Source organism: Oncorhynchus mykiss, chromosome 10 (genome assembly GCF_057628025.1).
Source record: "Oncorhynchus mykiss isolate SJ-2025 chromosome 10, ASM5762802v1, whole genome shotgun sequence".
Taxonomy (NCBI): Eukaryota; Metazoa; Chordata; class Actinopteri; order Salmoniformes; family Salmonidae; genus Oncorhynchus; species Oncorhynchus mykiss.
This window is the reverse complement of record NC_143031.1, coordinates 45205070-45218085: the sequence shown is the minus strand read 5'-3', so window position 1 is coordinate 45218085 and position 13016 is coordinate 45205070. Positions and strand designations below refer to the sequence as shown.

The 13016-nt window shown below is 42.5% G+C and overlaps 1 protein-coding gene across 4 annotated transcripts in view; it reads left to right on the top strand.

Moving 5' to 3' along the window:
* The window catches only part of LOC110533119 (kelch-like protein 13), a 101512-nt gene that overhangs the window by 65987 nt on the left and 22509 nt on the right, over positions 1-13016 (top strand). For all 4 annotated transcript variants that reach the window (XM_036990418.2, XM_036990419.2, XM_036990420.2 and 1 more), the window contains 3 exons: positions 1203-1335; positions 9559-9755; positions 10187-10982. In XM_036990418.2, coding sequence (XP_036846313.1) covers positions 1203-1335; positions 9559-9755; positions 10187-10982 — 1126 coding nt within the window. The remainder of the gene's footprint in view (positions 1-1202; positions 1336-9558; positions 9756-10186; positions 10983-13016) is intronic.

Below are 13016 nucleotides of genomic sequence, written 5' to 3'. Positions count from 1 at the left end.
TTTCAGAGTTTAACAACAACTATCACTGAGCTAAATTCAAAGTTGTTATGATTTGAAAGCTTGTTGGATCATTAGAAAAAGGCACATCTTGTTAGCAGTCATCTATTATAGCCCATCTATTTTCTGTTGTTCTCTGGACATATTGTAAATACGCCTGCATAGGACTCTAGAAATGGATTTTGCCAAGAGAAGACTTCACTTTCAGTGCTACATCTTCTAACATGCTCATCAGGCGGTTGCTGCACGGGAGAAAAACATCATTCAAATGTGACTGTTGACCATTTTAAGTGAATGCTAATTAAGCAGTGAGGGTTGTCAATGCACATAGTGATGCCATTGTTGGACTCCACTGTGTTCTTTATAGGGACCTCTGGGCTTAAAACACTGGGCTTAAAAACACAAGTAGAAAATGTAATAGCATTGCTACAAATTGCTTTTAAGGCTGGTGAGCGTTATAGTTCTGTCGGAAATTAATTTAAGATGTATGTATTTGGCTGGTTTAACCCAAAATTATTCTACCAATAATTTTTATTAAACCAGAATATGAACTTACAAACGTATTGTAACATTCTCTGTGCAAAGATAGACAAAAAAAAACATTTTGGTATACATTTTTGACCTATTTGTTTTTATTGCAATAAGCACAGGAATTATTTGCAGGCAGGTTGTCAAGAAACGGTAATGCTTGGGGGGCTGTGTGTTTCTCTTTGTCTTTTCATGAAGTGATTGAGTTAGGCTAATCCAGTCTGTGTACCAGTCAGGCCTTATACCAATCTGGTTCAGGACAGACATGGTCTCTCCACACAGTACACAGAGCAGCTTTCTTTTCTTTTCTCCCCAATTTCGTGGGAATCCAATTGGTAGTTTGCAGTCTTGTCCCATCGCTGCAACTCCCCTATGGACTCGGGAGAGGTGAAGGTCGAGAGCCATGCGTCCTCCGAAACACAACCCTGCCAAGCTGCACTGCTTCCGGAAGCCAGCTGCACCAATGTGTTGGAGGAAACATCATCCAGCTGGCGACCGAAGTCAGCTTGCAGTCGCCCGGCCCACCACAAGGAATCGCTAGAGTGTGATGGGACAAGGAAGTCCCGTCTGGCCAAACCCTCCCCTATGTGCCTTAGACCGCTGCGCCACTCGGGAGACCTAACAGAGCAGCTCTCTAACAGGCTGGTCTCTCCTCTTTCTCTCTCTCCCCCTCCCAGGGATTTGACCAGCTGAGGCTAGAGGGATTACTGTGTGATGTCACGCTGGTGGCGGGGGACGGAGACGAAGCCTTCCCAGTGCATCGCGCCATGATGGCCTCCTCCAGCGACTACTTCAAAGCCATGTTCACAGGTAAGCTGTTATGCCTCCATCTCTCTCACCACCTCTCACTGACCCACAGCAGCATGCACGGGATGGGACGTCCACATACTGTGTTTAATGTTGATTAACAGACTGAGTAATCAGAGGATTAGCCTGCTTGTCACATGTCCGTCAATCAATCGCTACTCTGGGGCTCTGCAGCTGATAGCATTGTGTTGTCTGGTTGTCTTCTCCCAAAGTGCTCCTTTTCTTGAAGCACAGCGTGAATCCTCCAGGATTTTTACTTTCCCTGTCATCTCTACATTCTGATAAGCTACCATACCTTGAATTAGACATGCTCATTTTCCCAAGGGGTTAAGGTTTTGATTTACCTTGTGCTTTTTACATTTTTTATAATAAGGTTTGTTTTTAATAAGACATCACAACTCTTGCATTCATCACTTTGGTGAACATACTTTTTTTCTTTCCAGAATGCATTTCTGTATTTCATCTTGTTGTAGCTTAGTAACTGCCTCACTGATGACGCAAATAGAAACGACTTGGATAGATGTAGTGAGGGTAAATATCCTTCAACTGCAGTTTCATATACAGTGGGGCAAAAAAGTATTTAGTCAGCCAACAATTGTGCAAGTTCTCCCACTTAAAAAGATGAGAGAGGCCTGTAATTTTCATCATAGGTGCACTTCAACTATGACAGACAAAATGAGAAAAAAAAATCCAGAAAATCATATTGTATGATTTTTTATGAATTCATTTGCAAATTATGGTGGAAAATAAGTATTTGGTCACCTACAAACAAGCAAGATTTCTGGCTCTCACAGACCTGTAGCTTCTTCTTTAAGAGGCTCCTCTGTCCTCCAATCCTGTATTAATGGCACCCGTTTGAACTTGTTATCAGTATAAAAGACACCTGCCCACAACCTCAAACAGTTACAGTCACACTCCAAACTCCACAATGAAAATATCGGGTATCGGTCAAAAATGTAATATCGGTGCATCACTAGTGTAAATGGTTAAGAAGAAACCCTGTTACGGTCAACCCTGTTACTTTATTTGGTACTTACTATAATATATTTTTTATTTAACCTCTTGAGATAGGGAAAAAATAAATGTATTAATATAAATGTGCTTTATTCAACAACAAAAAATGTATGGACTAAGTTTATTTGTTTTTTTCTTTGGTGTGGGGGTTACAGGTACAATATCCATTTCAATTAATATATTCAGTTTAAATAACATGTACCTGTGGACTGTCATTCAAGAAAAATGTCTGTTTAAACAGGAAAATAAAACTAAAAAGTGTGCCTCCACCCACAACCTCCCATCCCATTCCCCCAACCCCACCCAGCCAACATGTCTCCATCCAACCCCCCCAACTCCCGGAAACCGTGTTTTCCACCCATTTTCACCCCCATAGCAACTAGGGTTGCTTTTCAGTCACTACCCAGACCCCCCACCTTCCTGCTAGCCTCCCGACGGCCAAAGAAAACCCTCCACATACAACCCCTCCCTCGTGAGCCTGAAAGCAAAGAAAGTAAAAAATGTATTTTGTAAGTGTGTGTGTATGTGTATATATACACACATGGGCTGCTTTTCCTTAACTCTGTGGTCCGACTCATCCCAAACCATCTCATTTGGTTGAACTTTGGGGATTGAGGAGGCCAGGTATTCTGATGCAGCCACTCCATCACTCTCCTTCTTGGTCAAATAGCCCTTACACAGCCTGGAGGTGTGTTTTGGGTGATTGTCCTGTTGAAAAACAATTGATAGTCCCACTAAGCACAAACCAGATGGGATGGCGTATCGCTGCAGAATGCTGTGGTAGACATGCTGGTTAAGTGTGCCTTGAATTCTAAAGAAATCACAGACAGTGTCATCAGCAAAGCACCCCCCACACACCACCTCCTCCATGCTTCACGGTGAGAAATACACATGCGGAGGTCATCTGTTACACACACCGCGTCTCACAAAGACACAGCAGTTGGAACCAAAAATCTCAAATTTGGACTCATCAGACCAAAGGACAAATTCCCACGATCTAATGTCCATTGCTCGTGTTTCTTGGCCCAAGCAAGTCTCTACTTATTATTGGTGTCCTTTAGTAGTGGTTTCTTTGCAGCAATTTGACCATGAAGGCATGATTCCCACAGTCTCCTCTGAACGGTTATTGTTGAGATGTGTCTGTTACTTGAATTCTGAAGCATTTATTTGAGCTGCAATTTCTGAGGCTGGTAACTCTAATGAACTTATCCTCTGCAGCAGAGGTTACTCTGGGTCTTCAATTCCTGTGGTGTTCGTCATGAGAGCCCGTTTCATCAGAGCTTGACGGTTTTTGAAGAAACTTGAAAAGATATTGACATTTTCCAGATTGACTGTCATTTCTCTTTGCTTATTTGAGCTGTTCTTGCCATAATATGGACTTGGTCTTTTACCAAATAGGGCTATCTTCTGTATACAACCCCTACCTTGTCACAAAACAACTTATTGTCTCAAACACATTAACTTTTCAGAAGGCCCACCTGTTATTTGAAATGCATTCCAGATGACTACCTCAAAGCTGGTTGAGAGAATGCCAAGCGTGTGCAAAGCTGTCATCAAGTCAAAGGGTGGCTATTTGAAGAATCTCAATTTGTTTTACACTTTTTTTGGTTACTACATGATTCCATATGTGTTATTTTATCATTTTGATGACTTCACTATTATTCTACAATGTAGAAAATAGTAATGATAAAGAAAAACCCTTGAATGAGTAGGTGTTCTAAAACTTTTGACCAGTAGTGTAGTTTGTATGCATGTTTTGGGATTTAGCTGAGATTATTCTTTACAGAGTCAAATATATTTGTCCAGGCCTCAATTGTTCCTTCACTAGCACCATTCATTCTCGCTGTCAATAATTATGTTAGAGCTGGCGAATTGCGAGAGAGTAAGGTGAGAGCCAAGATTTTTTTTGCGGTAGTGCTGCCTGCCAGCAGTAGTTATCTCTGATTGATTGAGATATTCTAGGAGCAATCATCGTTAAGTAACATAAGATGCAAAGCATTGAATATTTACATTAATTAATTTTGTAACTTTGTCCCAGAAGCATTTAACTGAAGGGCACTACCACATCATATGAAGGAATGTGCCTACCTGATTTAAGGGACACAGTGAACAGTTAAGAGTTGGGGCCAGTGTTTCCTTGGTACTATAAAGTTTGTGAACAAACTTAAAATGTACAAGTTGATGGTTCGTTTTACAGGAAGCCAAGTTGAATTTTTTTCCATTTTCTGTGGATCATACTTTTTAATGGTAGCCCAGATTGATCTTTCCAAAAGTTGTTTATATAATTTAGAGATCAGTCCTTTCAGGAACCCAGATAATTTATTTACAAATTCTATCATTGGATGGTTCGGTAGTTGTGTTTCCCAAGGGACTCCATATCCAGCATAGCTGACTTAAATGGTAAATATAGAAAAAAAAGGAGTTGCTTGTAATGTTTCTTTCAAATCCTATAATGTTCTCAAACCATTACCATGATATCTGCAAAGGTACTGATTCTACCTTTGGACCATTGGGGTTATGCAAAAGGCCGCCCTCCAGATCGCAAGGCATTATTGTTGGGCATGTCATTTTGATCCCTAGTTATATTGTTTTTCAATTTTGCCCCAAATATAAATTAGGTGAGCAATAATAGAACTGCATTGTTTAAGGGATATATCAGTGAAGACCACCCTTTTCCAGGGCAGTAGGAGACACCATATTTAAGATGGGTAATACTGGATGGAATTTATCCAAGAATAGACGTTTTTTAACAAAACTGCTTTGGTCCGTGTGGACCAATTTTGATAAGTAAGTCTTGAAACAAACAACATTTTGGAAAACAGTTTAATATGTGTTTATCCAAGATCAGGAGCGAGAGTGATAACACTGGGTGGCATCCTTACCTTTTTTAATAATAGGGAAATCTAGTGCTGTATTCACATCTCTCCCAAATTAACCTTTGTGAATGGCTGTGTTAATCCTTTCGCGCAATAGTGGACCTAATTGGCTCCAAAAATGTAAATGGACTAGGCGATTTGCCTTTATTCATGCTACCCAATGCCCCTTTGAGTTCATTTAGAGAGATTTGGGCTCCCAGTGAGGTTGCTTTCTCTGTTGAGAAAAGCAGATTTCTTAATTATTTTAGAAAGGGCTTAGTCTGGCATGGTGTGGATTTACAATCAGAGGTGTACAGCTCTTTATAGAAGCGGGAGAATGTTTGATAATTTTGGGTTCTGATTGTAATTCCCGTTTCATATTCAATAGTCGCTATGTCAGCTAATTGAACATTACTGCATATCTTGATGGCCAATAAACAACTGGGACAATTACTATGGAAGTAATGGTTGAGTCTAATTTGATGGATGGCAAACTCTGCTCTCTGTCTTATCAATAACTTAAGTTCTGTCTTGACTTTGGAAAGAGTAATAGCTACCTGGTCTGAAGAGTGTTTGTTGAGAACGCAGTTAACGTTTCCAATTCAGATATCTTCTTTAATTGTGATTTATTCAACTCAGATGCACAATTTATTTATTTTTTACCTTTATTTAACTAGGCAAGTCAGTTAAGAACAAATTCTTATTTACAATTTGGCTACAACGGCCAAACCCTAACCTGGACGACGCTGGGCCGATTGTGCGCCGTCCTATGGGACTCCCAATCATGGACAGTTGTGATACAGCCTGGAATAGAACCAGGGTCTGTAGGGACACCTCTAGCACTGAGATGCAGTGCCTTAGACCACTGCGCCACTCGGGAGCAAATGCAGTTGCATTATTTTCAATAAAACCTTTGGTGGCATCCCATAAAATCCAGGGGTCATCAACATTTTTATTGACCGTTATGAATTAATTGATTTAAATTTCAAATTGATCACAGAATGTAGGATATTGTAGTAATGAAACGTTATGTTGCTCTTTTAGGAAATTCTGACATTTGAAGTGTTCAGCCATTTTCTTGATTAAAGAAAATAGAGGTGTCGGAAATCAATTTGTGAAAGGATATATGCCTGTTTAAGTAGAAAGTGTACTCTTTTAGGATTATGTGCTCGCCAGGCATCAATGAGATTATAATGGATTGTAGTTGGTCTTATTAGTTTTGTCCTACATGTCCAAAACTGTTACAATTAGGTGAAATCAAATGTTTTTTTGACCAAGTTGCACTTCTCAAAAGGCACCGAATTGGTGGAAGGACCCAGATGTGTTTAGAGGGAAGTGAGGTCACTGTTTAAGCCGGTAATAATATTCTGCTGCAGATGCTGAGCAAAGGCTTTTCACTGCAACCCAGCTGTCTTCCGGGTTGGATGTGCGCTGTGTTAAGAAGCAGTGCGGCTTGGTTGGGTTGTGTATCGGAGGACGCATGACTTTCAACCTTAGTCTCTCCCAAGCCCGTAGGGGAGTTGTAGCGATGAGACAAGATAGTAGCTACTAAAACAATTGGATACCACGAAAAAGGGGTAAAATAAATAAATATTTTTTTAAAAATGTGCACTGTTCCCAGCTTGGCGCGTTGTTCCTGATTTTGCACATCTGTGCAGCACCTTTAGCATGCTAAAATGGCTTGCATGATACTGGGCTTTTAAAGTTGATGTAATTTGTTAGGTTATTGTTATCTACGGTGCCTTCAAAAAGTATTAATACCCCTTGACTTATTCCACATTTTAATGCGTTTTAACAGCCTGAATTCAGAAATAATTAAATTGACACAATACTGACAGTGAAAACATGTTTTTAGAAATGTCTGCCTATGTGTTGAAAATGAAACAGACATAATCAATTTACATAAGTATTCACACCCTTGAGTTCAATACATGCTAGAATCACCTTTGGCAGTGATTGTACCTGTGAGTCTTTTTGAGTAAGTCTCTAAGAGCTTTCCACACCTGGATTGTTTAACATGGATTGTTTTCAAAATTCTTCAAGCTGTCAAATTGGTTCTTAGTCATTGCTAGACAACCATTTTCAGGCCTTGCCACAGATTTTCAAGTAGATTAGTCAAAATGGTGACTTGGTCACTCAGAAACATTCAGTCTTCTTGGTATGCAACTCCCGTGTAGATTCGACCTTGTGTTTTAGGTTACTGTCCTGCTGAAAGATGAATTATCCCAGTGTCTGGTGGAAAGCAGACTGAATCAGGTTTTTCTCTAGGATTTTTCCTGTGCTTAGCTCCATTCAGTTTCTTTTTTATCCTGAAAAACTCCCAAGTCCTTAACGATTACAAGCATACCCATAACAAGATGCAGCCACCACTATGCTTGAAAATATGGAGACTGGTACTCAGTAATGTGATGTATTGGATTTGCCCCAAACATTACACTTTGTATTCAGGACAAAAAGTGAATTGCTTTGCCACAATTTTTGCAGTATAATATTAGTGCCTTGATGCAAACAGGATGCATTTTTATTCTGTACAGGCTTCCTTCTTTTCACATTGTTAATTAGGTTAGTATTGTGGAATACCTACAATGTTGTTGATCCATCCTCAGTTTTCGCCTATCACAGCCATTAAACTGTTTCAAAGTGAATAGAAGGAAGCCTGTACAGAATAAAAATGCATCCTGTTAGCAACAAGGTAAATCCAATACAACACATGACTGAGTACCAGTCTCCATATTTTCAAGCGTAGTGGTGGCTGCATCATGTTATGGATATGCTTTTAATCGTTAAGGACATGATGAAATCCCTGAGCAGTTTCCTTCCTCTCCAGCAACTGAATTAGGAAGGACGCCTGTATCTTTGTAGTGACTGGGTGTATTGATACACCATCCAAAGTGTAATTAATAACTTCACCATCCTCAAAGGGATATACAATGTCTGTTTTTTATTTAATTTTTTACCCATTTACCAATAGGTGCCCTTTGCAAGGGTTGTTTTTAAAATCCACTGATGCAGCTTAGAGAGATAATTGTATGTGTGAGGTACAGAGATGAGGTAGTCATTCAAAAATCATGTTAACCTCTCTGGGATATGTGGGACGGTAGCGTACCACCTCGCCAACAGCCAGTGAAATTGCAGGGCGCCAAATTCAAAACAACAGAAATAACATAATTAAAAAGTATTTTACACCATTTTAAAGATAAACTTGTTGTAAATCCAGTCACAGTGTCCGATTTCAAAAAGGCTTTACGACGAAAGCACACTAAACGATTGTTAGGTCAGCACCTAGTCACAGAAAAACACAGCCATTTTCCAGCCAAAGAGAGGAGTCACACAATCAGAAATAGAGATAAAATTAATCAATAACCTTTGATGATCTTCATCAGATGACACTCATATGACTTCATGTTAAACAATACATGTATGTTTTGTTCGATAAAGTTCATATTTATATAAAAAAAATCTGTTTACATTAGCTCGTTATGTTCAGTAGTTCCAAAACATCCGGTGATTTTGCAGAGAGCCACATCAATTTACAGAAATACTCATAATAAACATTGCTAAAAGATACAAGTGTTATGCATGGAATTTTAGATCCACTTCTCCTTAATGCAACCGCTGTGTCAGATTTCGAAAAAGCAAACCATGCAATAATCTGAGTACGGCACTGACACAAAAACAAGCCATGCAGATACCCGCCATGTCGTGGAGTCAACAGAAGTCAGAAATAGCATTATAAATATTCCCTTACCTTTGATGATCTTCATCAGAATGCACTCCCAGGAATCCCAGTTCCACATTAAATGTTTGTATTGTTCGATAAAGTCCATAATTTATGTCCAAATACTTCATTTTTGTTTGTGCGTTTAGTACACAAATTCATGAGGCGCGGGCAAGTCCAGGCGAAAGTTCAGATGAAAAGGCATATTAAAGGCACTGTAAAAATTCTGCTTTACTTAAAAGTAAGCTACCGGAGACAATTGTCATTTGAATTGTAGACACCCCAATCTGATAGCGGTAGTGGGGTGGTAGATGCTTAGCCTCCCTTATGGCTCAGATCAGGTGCCTATATAGTATACACCATAGACATACATCATTTAAACACACACACAGAGAAGTCAGCTCAGACACATCCAGCTCAGAGAGGCCCAGCTCATGAGCTCGAATTTAGAATGGGAAAATGAATGTGTTTATGCAACAAATCGAATCGCACGTAATAATTTCTCAACTATAACGTATCGTTCCTGCATCGTATCGGAGCCCATGTATCTAGATACGTATCAAATCATCTTGAAAGGGATAGATGCACATCCCTACTTTATGTAATATGTTTATTCTTTTCTCTCTCCACATCACGCAGGTGGAATGAAGGAACAGGATTTAATGTGCATCAAACTTCATGGTGTCAACCGTATAGGCCTGAAGAAGATCATAGACTTCATCTACACGGCCAAGCTGTCTCTCAACATGGAGAACCTGCAGGACACACTGGAGGCAGCCAGCTTCCTCCAGATCCTACCTGTGCTCGACTTCTGCAAGGTCTTTCTCATATCTGGGGTAAGGAGCCTAACACAGCCTGCTCATACAGCCTGTTCAGCCCCCCCCCCCCCCCCCCCCCCCCTAGAACCAGCCAGGGGAATTATACACAGCAGTTTAAGATGCCCCAAACTACTGTACTCAACTGCTTACTTTAATGTCTACATTTGGACTTGAACTGGGATAAAAACACTGGGGCCATACTTGTCAACTTTTGCTTAGACCTGAGGTTTATTATACCTGGTCTAAAATGGTGTGTTCACCTAAAAAGGTTTTAGATGCATTTTTATAATCCCCCACTTTGTCACATTTGCCCTATTTCGCTTGTGGGGACCTGCAGTGGAGCTTTTTTCCATTTTAGACCCCAGGTAAAAACCACTGGTCTAAGCAAAAGTTGGTGTGTGATTACGAGTGGTTGCTTCTCACTGCTTTCCCTTTGTCCTTGGCTGCAGGTGTCCTTGGATAACTGTGTGGAGGTGGGGCGCATCGCTAACGCATACAACCTCACGGAGGTAGACAAATACGTCAACAACTTCATCCTCAAGAACTTCCCCTCGCTGCTGGGTACGGGGGACTTTGTCAAGCTGCCCTTTGAGCGGCTGGCCTTCGTTCTGTCCAGTAACAGTCTGAAGCACTGCAGCGAGCTGGACCTGTTCAAGGCTGCATGCCGCTGGCTCCGCTATGAGGACGGACGCATGGACCACGCCCCCAAGCTCATGAAGAACATCCGCTTCCCCCTCATGAACCCCCAGGAGCTCATCAACCACGTGCAAACGGTGGACTTTATGCGCACCGACAATACCTGCGTCAACCTCCTCTTGGAGGCCAGTAACTACCAGATGATGCCCTACATGCAGCCAGTCATGCAGTCAGAGAGAACGGCCATCCGCTCAGACAGCGGCCACCTGGTCACCCTGGGCGGCGTCCTGCGCCAGCAGCTGGTGGTCAGTAAGGAGCTGCGCCTGTTTGACGAGAAGGCCCACGAGTGGAAGGCGCTGGCGCCAATGGACGCACCGCGCTACCAGCACGGCATCGCCGTCATCGGAAACTTCCTCTACGTGGTGGGGGGCCAGAGCAACTACGACACCAAAGGCAAGACGGCGGTGGACACGGTGTTCCGGTACGATCCGCGCTACAATAAGTGGATGCAGGTAGCGTGTCTTAACGAGAAACGTACCTTCTTCCACCTCAGCGCTCTCAAAGGACACCTCTACGCCGTGGGCGGCCGCAACGCTGCGGGGGAGCTGGGTGAGTTTAAATGATTACACACAGCTTATTACTCTGCTTTTAGTCCTGCTCTAATGCTGCAAAATACACTACATGGCTAAAAGTATGTGGACACCTGCTCGTCGAACATCTCATTCCAAAATCATGGGTATTAATATGGAAGTGGTCCCCTCTTTGCTGCTGTAACAGCCTCCACTCTTCTGGGAAGGCTTTCCACTAGACATTGGAACATTGCTGTTGGGACTTGCTTCCATTTCAGCCAAAAGAGTGTTAGTGAGGTTTGGCATTGATGTTGGGCGATTAGGCCTGGCTCACAGTTGGGGTTCCAATTCATCCCAAAGGTGTTTGAGGGAGTTGAGGTCAAGGCTTTGTGCAGGCCAGTCAAGTTCTTCCTCACCGATCTCGAAAAACCATTTCTGTATGGACCTTGCTTTGTGCACGCTGAGCATTGTCATGCTGAAACAGGAAAGAGCCTTTCCCAAACTGTTGCCACAAAGATGGAAGCACAGAATCATTTAGAATGTCATTGTATGCTGTAGCGTTAAGATTTCCCTTCCCTGGAATGAAGGGGCCTCACCCGAACAATGAAAAACAGCCCCAGACAATTATTCCTTGTCCACTAAATTGTACAGTTGGCACTATGCATTTGGGGAGGTTGTGTTCTCCTGGCCAGCGGCGGATTTAGGTATAGGCGACATGGGCAGCTGCTCAGGGCGGCATCTTGCCGAGGGCGGCACAGGGCGCCTGCACAAAAAAATTGTGATATTTGTGCGATCGGTTTTCTATCGCTCATTTGCACGTCACGTCATGATATCATGTCACCGTGTGGGACTGTGGGTCAATTAACCTTGTCAGAGTGGGCGCCCTGATTTTAGTTTGTGAGCTTGGCAGGCTACCTCCTGGGTAGGTCTCCCACTCAGAAGTACGAGATGGGGAGGGAGGCGGGGGTAGGTTGACCTCAGGTCTCCCCACTGGAAGCCCGAGGTAGGGTAGAGTTGGGGGAATCTATCAAATACCGCACCTCTAACTTTGTACAGTACTAATGCAATTAGTAAAATCAGTCACACTACGAAATGCTACCAAATAAACTACAGTTCATTCGTAATACTGTAATACTGTGAATATATCAAAAATATCAGCAAAAAAAGAAACGTCCTCTCACTGTCAACTGCGTTTATTTTCAACAAACTTAACATTTGTATGAACATATCAAGATTCAACAACTGAGACATAAACTGAACAAGTACCACAGACATGTGACTAACAGAAGTGGAATAATGTGTCCCTGAACAAAGTGTGGGTCAAAATCTAAAGTAACAGTCAGTATCTGGTGTGGCCACCAGCTGCATTAAGTCTTGCAGTGCATCTCCTCTTCGTGGACTGCACCAGATTCGCCAGTTCTTGCTGTGAGATGTTACCCCACTCTTCCAAGGCACCTGCAAGTTCCCAGACATTTCTGTGGGGAATGGCCCAAGCCCTGATGTACTCAAGTGGATTGAGATCCAGGCTCTTTGCTGGCCATGGCAGAATACTGACATTCCTGATTGCAGGAAATCATGCACAGAATGAGCTGCATGGCTGGTGGCATTGTCATGCTGGAGGGTCATGTCAGGATGAGCCTGCAGGAAGGGTACCACATGAGGGAGGAGGATGTCTTCCCTGTAACGCACAGCGTTGAGATTTCCTGCAATGACAACAAGCGCTGTCCGATGATGCTGTGTTCACACCGCCCCAGACCATGACGGACCCTCCACCTCCAAATCAATCGTGCTCCAGAGTACAGGTCTCGGTGTAACGCTCATTCCTTCAATAAACGCGAATCCGACCATCATCCATGGTGAGACAAAACCGCGACTCGTCAGTGAAGAGCACTTTTTTCCAGTCCTGTCTGGTCCAGCGACAGTGGGTTTGTGCCCATAGGCCTTACAACAGGCATACAAGCTCTCAGCCCAGCCTCTCGCAGCCTTTTGCAGACAGTCTGAGCACTGATGGACGGATTGTGCGTTCCTGGTGTAACTCGGACCGTTGTTGTTGCCATCCTGTACCTATCCCGCA